At 42.9% G+C, this 18,997-nt stretch overlaps 1 protein-coding gene across 3 annotated transcripts in view; it reads right to left on the minus strand.

The window, feature by feature from the left end:
- The window catches only part of NLRX1 (NLR family member X1), a 29,933-nt gene extending 13,726 nt beyond the window's left edge, over nt 1–16,207 (minus strand). The window contains exons 1-8 of one of the 3 annotated variants that reach the window (XM_072612974.1): nt 15,973–16,207; nt 14,233–14,371; nt 12,090–12,159; nt 11,643–11,731; nt 8,909–9,528; nt 6,937–7,758; nt 4,568–5,163; nt 3,996–4,082 (exon numbers count right to left, since the gene is read on the minus strand). In XM_072612974.1, coding sequence (XP_072469075.1) covers nt 3,996–4,082; nt 4,568–5,163; nt 6,937–7,758; nt 8,909–9,528; nt 11,643–11,731; nt 12,090–12,159; nt 14,233–14,302 — 2,354 coding nt within the window. In that variant the 5' untranslated portion in view covers nt 14,303–14,371; nt 15,973–16,207. Of the gene's footprint in view, nt 1–3,995; nt 4,083–4,567; nt 5,164–6,936; nt 7,759–8,908; nt 9,529–11,642; nt 11,732–12,089; nt 12,160–14,232; nt 14,372–15,111; nt 15,223–15,972 lie in introns of those variants that run through there. The other 2 variants (XM_072612973.1, XM_072612975.1) reach the window with 2 other exon arrangements.
- Between the last annotated feature and the right edge of the window lie 2,790 nt (nt 16,208–18,997).

Below are 18,997 nucleotides of genomic sequence, written 5' to 3' on the forward strand. Positions count from 1 at the left end.
AGAATTGGAAACTGAGGGAATTTCCATCAACTGGGGAATGGTTGAACAAGTTCTGGCGTATGAATGTAATGGAACACTATTGTGCTATAAGAAATGATGAATAGGCAGACTTCAGAAAAACCTGGAAAGACTTATATGAACTGATGCTGAGTGAAATGAGCCGAACCAGGAGAACATTATACACAGTAACAGCCACGTGATGTGAGGACTGTTTTATGATAGACTTAGCCCTTCACAACAATGCAAGGACCTAAAACATTCCCAAAATTCTCTTGAGGCAAAATGCCATCCACATCCAGAGAAAGAACTATGGAATCAGAATGCAGAATGAAGCAGACTATTTTCTTTTGTGTTATATTCTGGTTTCGTTTGGTTTTTCTCATGGTTTCTCCCTTTCATTTTAATTTTTCTGGGCAACATGACTAATGTGAAAATATGTTTGATCAGAATGTAACTATAGGAAACCCCCACCCAAAAAAAAGAAATGATGAGCAGACAGATTTCATAAAAATCTGGAAAAACACATACTGATGCTGAATGAAGAGAGCAGATCCAGGAAAACATTGTTCACAATAACAGCAACATTATTTAATGACCAACTATGATAGATTCAGCTCTTCTCAGCAATACAATGATCGAAGACAATTCCAAAAGACTCATGATGGAAAATGCTACTCACATCCAGAGAGAGAACTATGGAATTTGAATGCAGATCAAAGCATACTATTTTTATTTTTTTGTGGCTTTTCCCTTTTATTCTGTTTCTTCTTTCATAACATAACTAAGATGAAAATATCTTTATATCATTACACATATATAACCTATAACAGATTTCTTGCCATCTTGGGGAGGGGAATGAGATGGAAGGAAGGAGAAAAAATTTGAAACTTAAAATTTTATAAAAAATGAATGTTGAAGACTATCTTTACATGTAATAGAAAAAAATAAAGTACTATTTCCAAAATAAAATAACAGATAATAATAACAACAATAATATTAATAATTTACTGTTTGGAGAAAAGAAAAAGTTTCACAGACCTTTTAAGATATCTTTACCTGTGAGGTTACTTGACACTTTGTATTCAGGCAGGTCATAAAAATCTTATAAGCCCTATTGATTGCAGTTGTAAAATTCTAAATTACTGATGTTTAAGAACATAGAACTGAGAAAATAGGATCTTTTCTCCCATTCCCTATCAAAAGGGAGGAATTTACAAGTTTACTATAATAAAGAATGAGTTTTCATTTGAAAATTTTTGGCTATCACTTATAAAAATTATGAAAATGTATAGGTGGTTTAAAGATGTAACTTCAATACATTAATATGAGTTCACTATCAGGTACTGACCGCATGTCTGAAGCCCTAGAATGTGGTTAATTTTAATGTATAGGTAAAGAATAAAGGAAATGTAAATATTAGGGAAACATAAGAAAATGAAGAGTATTCAGCACTAAGCTGTGATTAGTGAAATTTTGTTATTTGTGGAAAAATTTCATGGGACTTTAATTTTGTTTTGAGTTTTGATTACAGGGATGATTGTCTGAATTGTTATGAAGCCAACAGTACAAAATGATATGTGCTGATGTCTAAGAACACATGGATGTCCGTCCCTCAGAAAAGCTGAGGAAACTAACGTGACATGGCCTGAGGAGGGATCTTCTTGATTCAGTTTCCCCATTGTGCTATTTCCTTTCGGAACAGGAAATTTCTCCACATGGTTAATCCTGAACCTGGCTTTCAATACTTTGTGAACAACATGGAGCCTTACTACATAACTGGTTGTCACATATAAATCATGCTAAAGGAACTTTTCCATTGTTATGGTCTGTCAGGTTAGTTCATGCCCTTCAGAGAACAGCCTTGACATTATTATAACTGTGTGTCTCTTTTTCCTTTCATAGCAAATTTCTTTCATCAGGACAAGTTAGTAGTACAAGTTTTGTAAGTATAATACTAAATCTATTAATTAATAGATGGATACTGGAGTATCTCTGAGTTACTATAATAAGATGCAAGTATGAAAAAACTTACAATTTTAATTTGTATTTGTGGTCAAATTATGATATAGGGATGATATCCTCTTATGGGGAAATTAGACAGAGTAATAAGACAAAGTTGTAATGTAAAAGTTTTAGTAAATTTTGAGAAAGCAACAGTACTTCTCCAAGAACTATATGTATGTGATTAGCTTCCAAATATACCTAGCAGGGAAATTTGGGTTTTGATTGTTTTAGCAACAAGTTCTCAAAATTAGATTAAGGATTTTACATAAAAAAATGTATTGACAATTGTAAAGATAATAAAATTATTTTCCCATTTTTAAAGCATGTGATAATTTTTAAAAAAAAGAGAAGGGCTTATTTTACAAGTCAGATCGTTATGAGTTTTTTTTGTTTGTTTGTTTTTTGAGATTCTTATGTCAGGTATAGGGTTTAGATAAAGAGAAACAGCAAGTGCTATATAAAAACTGAAATTCTCTAAAGTCTTAGCTGAATTATAGGTTCCTGATTTGATGTTCTCCTTATGGCTCTGGTGTTAATAGGATTAGCTCCATGAGGTCTGAACTGGTTTTTTACCTCATAAACAAATTTAAGAGGTTGTACTAAATTATACTGAGTCTTGTTACTGGCAGGTTTTAGCTGAATTACCTAGGAATCTCTACAAGAGATTTGGAACCAGAGAAGCAGAGCCCACTTCAGAGCTGCCCCGAGAATAAGGTCTATTCCAAATGTTCAAGAGAAGATTTTCCGAGGACCAGATGACTACATGGGACATCTGGGACTCAAAATGTCAAAATGTTCTGATTAAATGGACATTGGGAGTGAGTTACTACAACAAAAGGAGTTGATGTTATTTAATATTGATGGTTATTGGAGTATTGCTTTGGCCTTTGTTTCATGGTATTTATGTTTGCTGAGTTTTCTTGGTTACCTTGATGACATGTAAATCTTCCCTTTCAAAATTAGTTAATTGCAAACCTTCAAAATAGTTGATCTGTAGCCTGACTCCTGACTCATGTAATACTGATAATAAATATATGAAAAACCTTATAGATTGGCATACATTGCTTAATAAATCAATATGCTTAGAAGCTTTCTCTCCTTAGTCATTTCACTCAATCTACCCACCATATGTATGAGCCCCTCATGTCTTTTTTTAGCAGTCTCCACCTTAAAATGATACCTTTCCCTCTGACAAGTTCTCTTTCCCCACTGCCTCCTTACAACTAAAGCCACCTGATCCCAGGAACAGCATGGGCAACTACCCCAATTTACCTTTTCCTAAGGATGATGTGGGGCATATAAATTAGTTTAAGACACCATTCTTTGATCTCCTTAGCTGAAAGTATTCTTTCCATACTCAAATTTTCCTCACCTCCATCTCTCTCTACTTTTATACCACAGATTTAGACCTCAAAGACACCTTAGAAGTCAACCGACACAATTGCCTCATTTTATAGACTTGGAAATTGAGACACACACACACACACACACACACACACACACACCCACCCACCCACCCCTGGAGATGTAGCAACTTTACCTATCAGAAGACTGTAAGCAGCTAAGCAGCAGAGGCTGGCTATGGCCCCCAATCCTATGACTCCAAATCCATTGTTCTTCCCACTACATTACATTGCATCCCTAATTCTATAGATTGTATTTATTTGTACTATTATGGATGTGAACTTGACCCTAGACAGGGCTCTTCTTCTCTCTTGGCTTTAGCTTTCTTATTTGTTAAATAGGGATGATATTTGTACTAGCTACCCAGAAGATTGTGAGAAAACATGCTGTATACCCTAAAGTGCTCTATAAATGGGCTATTTTGATCTTTGTACTCAGCACATAGCACCTAGCAGGCATTTAATAAGTGTCTGTTGAATGTTGACAAAGCCCCTGCCTTCAAGGAATTGAAGGGGAAGGGATCAGGAAATAGGACCCAGAGAAAGTCAGCCTTCCTACATCCTCTTAACAGGCTTCCACATACTCACCGAAGGGTGGCGACTTGGCACTGGTCATGCAGAAGGAGGTCCCGGATGTCCTTACAGGCTTCAGGGCCCAGACTGTTCAACTGTAGGCTAGAGCAGAGAGAGGAGACCCAGTGAATGTGAGGAGAAGGAAAGGAACAGGGTTCGAGAGCATCAGGAGGGATAGAGTTTGTCTTACCCATCACTCCAGTCCTTTGGCCTTCTGCCTGACATTTCCTCCCATCCTATTCTCATCTCCTCAGTCAGACTTCCCCAATATTTCTCTTCAATATCTAAGATTCTTCCTAAGATTTTCTTCCATCTTTCCCACCCTCACTCCCAAAAATCCCAGTCATATGGAAGGGACCTTAGAGATCATCCAAGGCAACATCCTCATTTTACAGATGTTGAAACTGAGGTCTGGAGAAAAATGACTTGACAGAGTCCACAGAGGTAACAAAAGGCCAAGACAGGATTTGAACCCAGTAAGTTACTACTTTTTTTCTCCTTCATTCCCTATACCGGATGGTCTCTCCTCTTGCCTGGCAATTCTCTGCCAGGTTGGGTAGTGCCAAGGAATCACAGCAGTTTCTCACCCAAGTTTCCGGGCACGCAAGAAGACAGGCATGAGTGTGCGCAGTCCAGCAGGGTCCAGCTGGCAGGAGGCCAAATTGACCTCATCCAGGGTATGTGTACCACTGCCCAGCACCGATGCCACCACAGAACACTTAAGGGGCGTCATACGCACACCTGCCAAGTTGAGCTGGCGCAGAGAGCTGAGCACCTCAGCTGAGAAGTGCTGGTTCTGAAATTCATAGTGAAAGAAAAGGTGATCTAGAAGCTCTGAAGGGGGCAGGCCTTGGCGGCCCAACTTCACTAACTTCTTCTTAATGGCCTGGGCATTTTCCAGGGCATCCATATTCTTGATAGGACAGCCCAGCTGGGCCAGCACGACCCGATTCCGAGAGGAGAGCAGTCCACCCATGAACATGGGGAAGAGTTCAAAAACCTCATCATCGGGTGGCTCATCAGGATGGCGCCGTGGACCCTCTACCCCCAGAATGCTGGCTCCCAACTGGTCCAGCACATCATCATTGTAATAGTCCTCCTCCCTAAACATCTCCAGAACCATGGCCTGGGCCACTGCTTCCCGACTTTTGCCTGCCCACCGTCCAAACACTCGAGGCACAACCTGAAAGGAAAAGAAAGAGGGATGTCCAGGAAAGCCTTCTCTAACAACTCCAGCCCCTCCACATGCCTCCCTTCCTTCTCCGAACTCCTTGTTCTTACTGATTCTATGTTCTATCATGAGCTACTTTGTGAAATCTCTTTTATGTTGCATCTAGTGTTACGTCATTATTTAGCTTTCCACCCACATGTTGTGTGCTATATGATGTAGCAGGAAGAACAATGGCCTTAGACTATGAAAATCTGGGTTCTGGGGCTAACAGCTACCTCTTTGCTCCTTCTACCCACTGCTCATAGCTGTGCCATCTTTGGCCAAACAGAAGAAGTCTAATGCCTCTTGCACAGGAGAGTCCCTCAAAGATTTGTTCCCCTTAGTCTTTCCTTCTCCACGATTGCTTCTGGACATGAAGCCCAGGCAGAGCCCAGTGGTGACTGTGGGGTGCCACTGAGGGGGTTTATCTCACTCAAGAGAGTGACTTTATGAATCCAGAGAATGACATAATAAAGGCTGCATCCAAGTAAGATTAGAGCATTTTGTTTATGCTATTTTCATTGCCCTGTGAAATATCTGTGCATATCTCTCTACTTGATTGCAAGCTCTTAGGAACAGAAACCAGGTCTTATCTAAACTTTGTGTCTTTGATAGTTTCCAACAAATTGCTACACACCATAAGTGGTTCTTTGACTTAAACATCTTCGCTACCCAGCTCAGTCCTAAGTGCCTTCATGGAAGGAAACGTATCTTCTACTTCCTATCTTCCACATAGACATATTGGTTCACTGATTTCTAGGAAACAGGGTGCTGTTGAAAACCAGTCCCTCCTAAAGTCTACCCTCAATCCCTTCTGCCACCATCATGGAACAATTTTTCCCCCTAGGTGAAGAATCTCTCAGATTTTACATTAATCCTATTTATAGAAGTTGTGGAAGTTCTTAGGCTCTACCTTCTCTTTTCCAAACTGAATCATTCCAAAACCTCACCTACCTCAGTCTCTAATCCTTCCCCAGCAATATTGCTCCTTTCTACCTTTTTTCCATGTGTCCAGGGTCCCTTTGAAGCTAGGATCCTACTTGGAACTAGCCCTTGGATCATTTACAGCTAGAAGGGACCATAGGCCTCTTCATTTTACTGATGGCTTTGATGGGGAAGTGACTTGTCTAGATTTATCACAGTTAATGTGTCAGAGCTTAGATTTGAATCAAAATTCTCTGTTTCTAAATCCAATAGTCTTCCTACCTACTCTGGGGCCACATCTAAATAGCTACCAAATTCATCAAACAAAGTAAGTTATGGTGGGGGAAAACAGATTTTCACTCCTGGCTGGAGAGGGTACAGTAGAGAATGAGACCTATTAGAGGATAGCTGTGAGAAAAGAGGGTATCTTGGAGCAGCTCAGTGGTGCAGCAGATAGGACACCACTGTAGGATAGCCCTGGAGTCAAAATGACCTGAGTTCAAAAGTGACTTCAGACACTTACTAGTTGTGTGACCCTAGGCAAGTCACTTAATTCCAATTGCCTCAGGAAAAAAACAAGGTGTCTTAAGAAATTTGGGGATAAACTAAATTCAGATTCAATTATCCCTTTTTCTAGGTGATAAATAACTGTAATAAAATCTTTTATGGGTTCTTTCCTCCCTTCTAGTCTTCCCTTTCCTCTCCACCTCCTCAGGAAATCAAGTCTGGCTACCTAGAATACTATTTCCCTGAAGGACAGAATATAATGATGGTCCTAATGCAGAGAGGAGGGATGGTGGGGAGAGAAGACAGGGCTATTACCTTGAGTAAGTTGAAAAGCAGGGGCAGCACCCGAAGGGGCAGTAGCTTGGTTATGATACTGAGCACCAGGCTAACATCCTCACCCACTCGGCCCATCAACTCCGCTGCCTCCTTGCCCACTCTCTGCCAGGCTGTCTTGCGTTCACCCAACACAATATACAGGGCAGCTAGGTACTCCTGCATCGCAGGCACTGTGAACACAAAAGAACCATGCTTCCCTGATTCCACACAGGGTGCCAAGAAAAACCGCAGGGCATCTCGGCGGAAGACATGCAATAACCGGAACTCTTCTTCTGTCTTCACCCCAGACTCCAGACATTCTCGTACATCCTTCTCAGAGAAGTAGGTTTTCCGAGATGCCACACCCTCATAGGCCAATTTACCCATGGTGCGAGCAGCGTAGGCCATCAATGATGTCCGAGAGGGATCAGTGCTGTCTAGTATCTCCCCACTAAAGTTGAGTCTCAGGAAACTGGTATAGATGCCAGTCAGGGTCTGCCCAACAGGTGTAGGTACATGGAGAAAATACAAGGTGGCACACACCAGCCAGCAGTAGGAGGGCAAGAAGCAGGCAGCAGCGATCTGGTGGTGCCCCTCCAGATTTCGGGAAAGCATTTCTACCAGGTTGTCCCTCTGAGCTGGGGTGATGGGGGTGCCTACTCCATTTGCACTGTGTCCACAGTCAGGCTGGTTGAGACGGAGCTGGAAGTATAGTTTCTGCAGGTTGGTGTCAGAGAAGCCACAGATCTCCCCGTAGCGACCCACGTACTTGCTGGGGATGCGGCCAACCGCAGAGGCTCGGGTGGTCACCAGGATACTGGCCTAAAGAGAAGACAGAGGGACAGAGGGAACTTAGCTGTTAGGTTTATTTACCTCCTTATATTTCCGAAGAACTCAGAAGTTCCATCTACCTTTAGACCTTAAGGTTTATGCTTCATTAATGTAAATGCCTCACTTACAGATGATGAAAGTGCAGTGCAAAGAAGAGAGAGTTTGCCTAAGGTCACAATACAATATAATATAATAGATCACAACACAATGTAATAAGATCACCCAAATATTCTTGGAATTAGAACCCCAGACCTCTCCTTTTGTTAGGCTTAAAGTAAACTTGACATAGCTATAAAAGTCTATGAATAGAGTAGATATTGATAATCTGAAGGAACTATGGGAAAATGCAATTCCCATGGGAAAGAAGGCTATTTCTAGGCAAAACAATAGAAAACACTTACTTAACTTGCAGCACTTGTTCCCAGAATGTTTCAGTCACAACTTGGTCCTTATGCCCAACTGACTATCCCCTCCCTCTGCCCAAGCATCGCACTATCCTCCATTTGTCTTTCAACTCTATACCCCACCTCAATCCAGTTGTAAGACTGAATTAATCAGTCCCACTCAGCCTATACATTGCTGTGTACCTGGTATGGTCCTGTCCATCCCTTGTGCCAGACATCAAATGTCTTGGTTAAATCAGGAAAAATGCAGAGCACTAGGTCAATTTTTCAACATATTTAGCACCAAGATGTAATGGGCCCAAGAAGTGAAACAAGATATACATTTCTGGCCATGGTCAAAGGGGGAATTTCTTTTGCTTGATTATGTATATTTGTCACAAAGGCTTTTTTTTTCCCAGTGGGAGGTTAAGGGGGTAGGGGAAGAGAGTAGGAAGAAGAAAAAATAGATGCTTGTTAATTGAAAAGAAATTTTTAAAAAGCTGTATTTATTACCATTCTTCACTTGTTTTCTCTTTCTCTGTTCAAAAGACTCAATACAGAAGGTGCCCAGAGAAGAACAATGAAGTGGATGTGCCCAGGAAAGACTGGGATAAGAAAGACGAAAGAGGAAGGAAATCTTAGAAGATATGAGGGTTAGGATATGAGAGGCAAAAGCCAGAGAAATCTCAAGGACTGAAGGTAAAGGACAGTGATGGATATCTAGTAGCTGCAGTACTTGAAGGGTAGTGACCACCTACCTCAGGCAACATGAACTTGCGCAGCAGATTAACAATGATGGTAGTGGGCACTGCTGGCATTCCAGGATCACCATGCAGCCCTGTGCTCTCCATCCGGAAGTCTAGGTTGAGTCGCTCCATACCATGGAGCACAAATAGGAGCCGGGATCCAGCCTTGTCCAGCAGGGGTAGTGCTTCTTTCAGATGGGGGTACCGGCGGGTAACCATTTGGTACAAGGAGATGGGTGTGGGACCTGGTGCAGACAGGTCCTCACAGGAGAAAGGAATGACCAACTCAAAGCTGGGCAGCCGCCCATGACACCAGTCCAGGACCATTTTCCTAACCAGGGTACTCTTGCCTGTGCCCACTGTTCCATACAACACCACTGTCTGGACTCGTCGCCCACATGCATCAGGGTCAAAGAGCTGGGACAGAGCTAGTAGATGACGCTCCATGGGAGGAAGTGGGTGTGCCAGGGTAGGTTCAGCAGGTGGGTGCAACAGCTCATCAGGGGTGCTTTCACGAATTACGGGGTCCACGTGACCTGTGTCCAGGGAAAATGTTGGCCCAAACTGGCGTTCCTCCCGTGGCAACCGAATGAACCACTCAGCCAGGCTTTGGCGGTACCGATGGACTGATTCTGGTAAAGAGATAAGAAAAAAAGGCCAGGGAAAGATAAGAAAGGCTTCAAGGAACCTGCAGGAAGCTGCCATGGGGAGTCAAGAGGGGTGCCAATGTATCTTAGAAGTCAGGACAGGTACTTAGACCAAGTAGGAGAATCAAGAAAGCTAGAAATTAAATTCAGGGTGACTCACTGAAGTAGTTGAGGGACCCAGGAGTTATGAAAGGTGTCAGGAGGTAAGAGAAAACAAGAGAGATTAAGGGAACTACAGGATCAGTCAGGAGAAAGGCATCTGGGATGAATCAGTCAGGAATCTAAGACGTCTTGAGTCTAGTATGGTGTGATGCATACAGTTTGATATGTGTTGTTGTTTTTTCTAATTTTATTTTTAATTTATGGAATAAAACAAGCACTTCCATATAATACAGTATAACAAAAAAGATGATTATAATTGTAAAAAGGGTAATTTCAATTATTTTAAATAAAAATTTTCTTGTATGTAGCCAAGAATAGAAGGAATGAATTGGGAATAAAAACTTTCATAGGTAATCTCTCAGACAGGATGTGATTGGGTTGAAATTTTGACGTGGTGTAGGAAATAATGAGCTGGTTGATTTAGAAAAACATCGCAAGACTTGGACTTATGAAGGAACATGCTATCCATCTGCAGAGAAACAGACGATGGGAGGGCATAAGCATAGTACAGGCTTACATATATGCTTATGACTGTATGTGTATATATGTGTATGTTTATTGATACCTATATGAGTGTGTATATGTATACATATATATATATTCACACTTAATTGTAGCCTTATTTAGGGTGGTGGGTGGAGGGAGGGAGAATAATAACGTAAAAAGTGCACAACAGAGAACAAAGGAAAAGTGATAAGAAAGCAAAGAAAAGCTGGCCATCTTTGAAAACAATACGTGGCATTTATTATATAGCTTTTTTATACTGAATCCTCTCTTATGGTCTGCTGTGTAGATGGCAATGTTTTTTTTTTCTTTTCTCATTTTGTATTTAAGTTGAAAATTTAAAAATTGCCAAAAAAGAGATGACTGTACATGAAACTGCAAATCTACTATGCACAACTTGCTATTCCTTTGAAATATGCAACAAAATTATCAAGTACATTTCTTTTTTTCTTTCCTCTCCCCTCATCTCCCACCCTAAAGATGACTGTCATTAGACACAAATAGGTATATGTATGTACAATTTTCTATACAGTCTTCTGTTTATCAGTTCTTTCTCTGGATATAGCTAGCATCTTTCTTCATATGTCTTGTATAGTTAATTTGGGTATTTATAATAATCAAAATAACTTATTTGTTTCGTAAAATCTCTCTTTATATCTAGGTCATGCATCCATTTTGACTTTTTCTTGGTAAATGGTGAAGATACTGGTCTTTGATCAGTTTCTACCTCTAACTGCTTTCCAGTTTTTCCAACAATTTCTACCAAATGAATTCTTATCCCAAAATCTTAAGTCTTTACACTTGTCAAACAGAATATTTGTTTTTGCACCACTGTAGCTAGTGCAGATTGGTGACTTATCAGTAATTTATATGTTTGGAGAGTTGTCTGGGCCTTTGAGAGCTCATGTGATTTGCCCATGATCAATAGCTAGTATACGTCAGAAACAGTTTTGAACTCGTAACTCCCCATCCACTATACAAGGCTGCCTCTTATGAGGACAGTGGATGCTAAATAAACATGGACTAACATGAAGGCCCAGGTCAAGGGCTTGTGTTAGTAGAGAACCACTGAAGGGTTTTGGTCTGGAAGAGAAATAATAAAGGGTGTATTTAAGGCACATCAGTCACATAGCACTTTGTTGATACTACTTTCATGGCATTTGTCAAATTCAGCTTTCTATTATTTGCATTATACCTATTTATTTATGTCACTTTACTAAAGTAGAAGGGTAGGGATCGTGTCGTATGCTCCATTGTATATCCATAGAACATTGAAAATAGTTATTTTATTGGATGGATGGATGGATGGATGGATGGATGGATGGATGGATGGGTGGAGAGGTGGATGGATGCTGCTAACATTACAACCTTCTTCCTTTGTACCCCAACCAGAGTAGTCTCCTGAAAACTGAACTATGTCACCAATAACTTACCCATAGCTGGGATGCTTCGAAACATCTGCCCTTGCCTCACTGGGGGAGCTGTGCCACCAAGAGAACTTCCTTGGTGTCGGATGAGAGCCCTAAGAACAAAGAAAGGTGAGACAAGGTCTGGTTCTTCAACTCCAACCAAAGAAAAGGACTGTAGTACGTGTGGGAGAGAGAAAATGGAAGATGGGTTTGGTAGTGCAGAAACAGAGAGTTATAAATATTAAGGAAAAGAAGCAGTGTAATGGTGAGAGGGCAGAAGGGGCTGAGAGAACAGGAATGAGAAGTATGGAATGTGAAGGGATAGGTGCTGAAATAGCGAGAACTAGGGCAAAGAGAGAGAAAAGCAGAGCAAGCCAGTCAAGGAAATAGTATTGGAGACCTGAAAGGGGATGGGAGGGAGAGTTAAGGCACTGAGAGAAATGTGGGAACTGCTTTATCCTAAGAATTAACCTGAAGGGCAAATCAGAACACCGGGCGTCAAGTGGCTGACCCCAGTGGAGGAGGAATCGGCCATGGCTACCTGCAAAGAGCAAAAGAAGAAAACAATATCACCCTCTATTCTTACCCAAGCCATAGGTGACCCTCCAATCCTAAGTCCACTCTACCCAACAACATCCTCCAATGGCCCAGAGAAATGAAAACTCAGACAGGAGATCCTAGGCCCTAGAATCACAGTCCTGACTGCCCTTCTCTTTTCACTCCTCTTTTTACTACTAGGAGATACCCTGTTTTCCAGAGCTAAAGTCCAACAAGCAAGCCTTGCCCTGAGCTTGGCATAACAACAATCCTTTGTGCTCACCCTTTGGATGAACTCTGCCACAGCTAAGTCCCAGAATTGTTTCATACCAGTCCCAGATAGTCCCTAAGCTTGAACAAGCACCTATTTGTCCAGATCGCGTTCCAGTCATGAAGCCCTGCTATGAATCAAACTTGCCTCTTAGTTGGTGTTACTGCCTCATTGCCACTACTACAGCTCTATGCATAGCCACCACTATATGTATCAAGGCTCAGTCTCCCAGAGGGTTCCTCAGTATCAGAGCCGACCCCGGTACATGTATCTAATTTCCCTCCTCCCGTAGAATAAAGAATTTTTGCCTATTAACCTCCGTGAGCTCTTTGATCATTTATTTTCAGAGTTGACATAAGGGAGCGCTTTTATTAGAACAGGGGGGGGAGTGCTTTAGGGGAAGATAATAGTAATACAAAGAAAAAAGGAGAAAAAATTAATGAAACATAAAAATATACAGAAGAAAGTTCAGAAGAGGACAGTTAAGATGGGCAATGGTGGTTCTACCATGTTAAGGCTGATGAGTAATTTTTAAAAACCAAGCTATATGGGGCAGCTAGGTGGCGCAATGGATAGAATGCCAGATTTGGAGTCAAGAAGACCTGAGTTCAAATCCAGCCTCAGACACTTACAAGCCTTGTGACCCTGGGCAAGTCACTTAACCCCAATTACCTAAAAACAAACAAAGATATTCATGGCAGATTCATAGTTGCATACGAAATCCTCTTCCTCTGTCCTTGAGCCTAAATGGAAATGTTCATGTTTGTTGGTGACTATACAGTTCCAAATAAGTGTGTTTAAAGGCTCCTTCTCTTTCAGATAAATTAAAAACTCCTCTAGCTGGCCCTTCATTATCTGGATCCAAACCACCTTTTCAAGCTTATTACTCTTCTTCATTCACTCCATGTTCTAGCTAAACTGGGCTCCTTGTTGTTCCATCTCCCACCTCTATGCCTTTGCCTAGGCTGCCGCCCATGCCTGGAATACACCATTTCCTCACCACAGTTTCACAGAATCCCTAGCTTTCTTCAATGCTCAGCTCAAATGCCACCTCCCATGAGAAGTCTATCAGGAATCCTCTAGTTACTAGTGCATTTCTCCACCAAAATTAATTTGTATGTTGTCATTCAGTCCATTTTCAGTCATGCCTGACTCCCCATGACTCCATTTGGCATTTTCTTGGCAAAAATACTGGAGTAGTTTGCCATTTCCTTTTCTGCTCGTCTTACAGATAAGGAAACTGAGGCAAATAGGGTTAAGTGATTGCCCAGGGTCACCTAGATACTAAGTGTCTGAGGATAGATTTGAACTCAGGAAAATGAGTCCTCCTGACTCCAGGCTTGGCATAGTATCCACTGCATCACCTAGCTGCCCCTACTTTGGGTGTACTTTACATTTATTTTGTATTTACTTATCTGTGCATCTATTGTTTCCCCAAAATAGAATGTCTTTGAGAACTGTTTCATCTTGTTCTTGTATCTCCAGCTGCTTAGCCCAATGACTTAAACATAGCAGGCTTGTTGTATTACATGGTACTGAAGTTGAATGTCATAACTGAAAGAGATTATAGAGATCACGTAGTCCAACTTTCTTCCTTTTTAGATGAGGAAACTGAGACCCAAAGAGATTAAGTTATTTGTCTAAAATGACTCAGCTTATCAGTGGCAGAGTCAGGACTAGCTGAACTTGGGATTCATGCCTCTGTTCTTTTTTGGGGGGGAGGCAGCCTCCAGATGCTACAGAAGAGATGGGACAGGCATAAAGAACTCCCAGACTGAAGAACAAGACCCCAAACTTTCTGCTCACCTGGTGGCCAGAATGGGCCCCTCAAATTTCTGCCCCAAGAGGTCCAGGGCAAGTGACTTCGCCACTGCATGGTGGAAGGGGGTTAGTCAGAGCCCCGAAGACTCAGCCCCACATTTCATCCTCCTCCAGCTCCCCAGACCTGTAAGGACAGCATCTCTGAGTGGTGGATTTTCTCCAAACCCACTAACCTCTCTGTGCCAGCCATTAAGGAACGACCTCCCCCATTTCCCTCTAGTAAGAATTTTATCCCTTTAGTCCTAAATTGTCGATCCTTCTCAGAAAGCTCTGAGCTCCAACTTCTTACTAGGCTAATAGACTACAGGAGGCATCACCCTCTCGAATCTGGATAGATGCTTGGAGTAGCAACATAGAAGGATGTTGGAGTCTAAGAAAAATTATTCTAAGAATCATAAGGCAACCCTAGGGTCACAGAAGGGAGCCAGGATGAGGATACCGGTTCCTTTCCGGTTAATCATACTTCTAAAAAGAATAAGAAAGAATGAAGGCATGGGGTAAAATACAAGGGTGGTATCCCAACAGCCACACATCCCTCCTGTCTCCCTGCTGGGGCCCCAAATTGCCCTCCCAAGTGAGTTCTCCAGCTTCTAAAAATAAAGACCTTTCCACCATGCCCAGGCTTCCAACAAGCTCCAAAGGTCTCTGCCTCCCTTACGCTGGAAAATGCCAACCTTTCCCAGGCTCTTTTATGGTTTGTGCCTGCCCCCAACCCCCAATCCCTGCACAGTCCCCAAACTGTACCCCCATTTCCTGACTCCTCAGTGCAGGACCGTGTGCCTGAGGTACAGAGGGGAGAAAAGGGAAAAGCACAGGGAATCGAGGGTTGGGGGAAGGGGAAGATGAATAGAATAAAGACTTTACCAGCGGCTGCCCAGCCTCGGGGAGCAGCCCCTAGGTGGGGGATAGCTAAGCCCCAGACTTATTGCCGCAAACTCCGGAGCTTAGCGCTCCCAGAGTCCCTTGCTCCTCAGAGCCGTGGGAAGACTTCCTGGCCAGTTCCCTCCCCTCCCCGCCTCCATTGCCAAGATAGGCAATTGGGAGCCCAGCCCAGCCCAGCCCAGACACCCTTCCTCCTCGGACCGTAGACAGGAACCAGGGAAGATCACCCAGCCGTAGCTCCACCCTCTCTAGCTCTTGCCCAATTAAGTAATGAGTCGATGGCCTCTTCAGGTGTAAATAAAGAGATGGGGAGAAGGTGGGGGGGAGTAGCATTGGGGGGAGGGTATCTGCTGGCGCTGGTGCTCGTGCCACGACAAAACATCCCTCCACCCCCCTTGCCCTCAAGTTAGTCCTTCCCTAGGAGTTGAGTAGCCTGCCCCTCCTCCCCGACATCTCGTCCATCAATTAAGGAGGGGGAGAGGGGAAGGCAATCAAGGCTTCTCACCTGCATATCACAGGGACGAGGGGTGGGGGTGGGGGTGGGGGGGCATTATTTCTTTATCCCTGAAAACCAGCCTCTACAGTCCCTCCTCTCTTTGGTTCTCACTCAACACCTTAACTTGTCTAGGACTGGAGACCAGTTTTCTGGGACGACCCTCCACCCCTCCCCGCCCCAGCAGGAATCCATCCCATATCACTGTATTCCAGAGTGTGCTCAAGAAGGAAGGACGGGGCAATCTGCTGTCTCTTCCAGACCTGCCCAGTCCCGGTGGTGCCTGCTGGACACCCTCCACATGGTGCTTACAGACTCAACCATCCCAGGTCCCAGATCAGTGAACGTACCTGAGCTCCATGTGTGTCGGGCTCCTTAGGCTCAGTTACTGTGACCAGGCATAGGAGGAGAGGGTAGGGGAAGCTGCTCCTACCCCCCTCCCCACATTGCTCCCCCAGCTGCTCTGCTCTTACTTCCCCACCCAGCAGTGACTAAACTCAGCCCTCAGGGCTTCCTGCTCCTTAGTGCCCCCACCCCCCAATAGTGTGCCAGCATAAAGCACTAGAACTGACACACCCAGAGTCCACATAAGCTGAAGAAGGGGAGTCACCCACAGTTGGAACTCAATCTATACTTATACACTCACACTCACACTCACTCACCACAGAGCTATGCAATACAAGAAGAGCTCATAGGGAGAGCCAGCCCTCAATTGTGAAAGAGGCTGTTTGCCTTAGGCATGCCATGTCTACCCAGTTCAGGGTCCTACTCCATCAGGAACTCTTGGCCTGCCACCATAGTAAGTAAATAACCCTTCCCACATGAATTTATTTAATGTGTCATCCCTCCCATTTTGCAGTAAAAAGTAGAAAGAGTTCTAAAATTTCTGCTGTGACACTTACTAGTTGTTTCACTCTGGACCTTTAACCTTTCTCAGCCTCAGTTTCCTCAACTGTAAAAATAGTATACTGATACTTGCATTAACTTACCTCAAAGGAGTATTGGGAGAAAAGTGCCTTAGTAACGCTTAAAGCACTCTAGAAATGTGAGCAATTTGCATTTTTTAAAGATTTTAGCAAGGCAAACACCACCAAGAAAATAATTTCTAAATAGTGGAATATCCCTAGAACATAGCACATTGTATATAGTTTTTAGCAAATTGAATTGAATTGAACTGAGTTCAAGGCACAATGGGGGCAGGGGAGGAAGAGGGGAATAGCTCTGGAAGGGGAAAGTATTTTAAATAGGAAAACTTGCTAGTGCCCCTTAAAAGTCATTCCACTTAGGCAATCACCCCTTCCATTAAATAACAGGGAGTCACCAAAGGTTTTCAAACCAAGTAGGGACCTGGCCAAATCCATTCATGAGGAAGATTAGCCTGGAAGCCATGTAAAAAATGGACTGGGTGATAGTGAAGAAAGAGGAGGCAGGAAAAGTGGTTAAGAAGTTTTAATAGTTCTGGATGTTCCTAATCAGGGCCTGTGCTAGGACAATGGGAGTAGAGAGGAGGGAAGAGATAAGAGAGGTTGTGAGTATCTAGAAATCTTAGGACTTGAGGTTGGTGAGGAAGAAACATGGATAACACCAGACAATCAAAGATGGCGAATTAAGTGAATGATGACAGCAATATGGCCATTACTGGCAGTCTTTAGGGGAAACACAGAAGGCTTGGTGTTTTAGCCCTGCTGAGTTTGAGGTGCAGATGGGAATGGGAAATGTCACAGGAGCAGTTTGAAATTCAAGTATGGAACTTCAAAGAGAAGTCAGTGCCAAAAAGAGATTCAAATCATCTCTGGAGGTGATGGTCACTGAAGTGATAGGAATAACTAAGGTTACTGAGGGAGCATGGGACAGAAGGAATGTTAGGCAATGTCCAGCTCAAGGACCCCATACATTTAATAAATAACCGTTGCTGACACTGATATTTAGGGTTAAGGTTTGCAAAGTATTTTACATACATTAAATCATTGCTCTAAATAGAAATATAATCCACCCATCTGTGCAACACACAGTCCCCGAGCTGGTATTGCTGCAACCAGTCTCTCCTCTTTCAAAATCAGCTTTTACAAAGTTGCTGGAATAATATTTTTAATAATTTGATCTCATCTCTGGTATCTCTTGGTTGAGTGGCCCCTGGGCAAGTCATTCAACCTCTTGGAAGTTACTGATAGGTTTTGGTAGAGTGCCAGGGCTGTTTTTGTCTTCTGTATCCCCATTGCTTAGCACAGTGCCTGGCACATAGGACGTTCTTAATAAGTACGTGTTGAGGGGTAGCCAGGTGTTGCAGTGGAGAGAGCACTGGCCCAGGAGTTAGGAGGACCTGAGTTCAAATCTGCCTTTAGACACATACTGGGCAAGTCATTTAACCCTGATTGTCAATAAATTAATGAATAAATACTTGTTGACTGACTGAATCCAATGAAATCATAGGTTCAGCTCCAAACAATCCTACGTAGCCCGTAACACACAGCATATATGCCTACACACAATATACACACAGTAGTCACCTGTGGTATACACATACCATACATTAACACTTAAATGCTGCACACCTGCCAGACTTTCCCTTAACAAGTGTCCCAGAGATCACCTCACTGACTTTAGCAGCCAGGCACACCACAGACACCCAGTTGCAAACCCATCCATATGCTGAGTAACATGTCAAAAAGGCTTAACTTGGGAAATATCAAATTCCACAAATGACTCTGGCAATTCAATAAGAGGTACCAAGACAGGGGGTCACCCTGTGCAGGAATGGAAGCTCCTCTTCTGCCTGATCTATGGACAAAATGTCCTCCACCATAAAGGAGTCTGTACTCCTTTCATTGCTCCTCCAAACAGCATGACCCAGCAGGAACCTAGCCAGATCCTAGGCTCTCATCTCCTTCAGGTGTGATCATTTGGAGTGGGGAGCTGGGGATGGAAGGTCTTTGAGATCCAAGCACTGCCCCCAATCCAGCAGCCTAATACTACTGGCTTTGGAGGCATTATAGAGATGGGGGAGTTCCCAGGACCCCTTATATTGGAGAAGCAAGCTCCATAAGGGAAGGAATTGTCGTCTTTTTCCTGAGAATTCTATAACCACAGTACCCAGGATGGTGTTTCACACATTTCTTTAATAAATGTTGAATTGAATTGAAAATTTATGCTCATCTTATCAGTTGGCAGATCTGTATCCAGAAGAGGTGGTACCCTGAGAGCCATTCTTTGTGCCACAAAGAATGAGGACTAGAATGAGGACTACAGCCCCCACACCCTGAATACACACATACCACATGTACGAAGTCAATCCATTCTCTGAAGCTGAAGGGTTCTCTCCCCCTACCCCTACCCCCATCTTGGCCTAGAAATTGACTTCAATCTAGGCTAAGTTTC

This window comes from Notamacropus eugenii, chromosome 5 (genome assembly GCF_028372415.1).
Source record: "Notamacropus eugenii isolate mMacEug1 chromosome 5, mMacEug1.pri_v2, whole genome shotgun sequence".
NCBI classification, from domain to species: Eukaryota; Metazoa; Chordata; class Mammalia; order Diprotodontia; family Macropodidae; genus Notamacropus; species Notamacropus eugenii.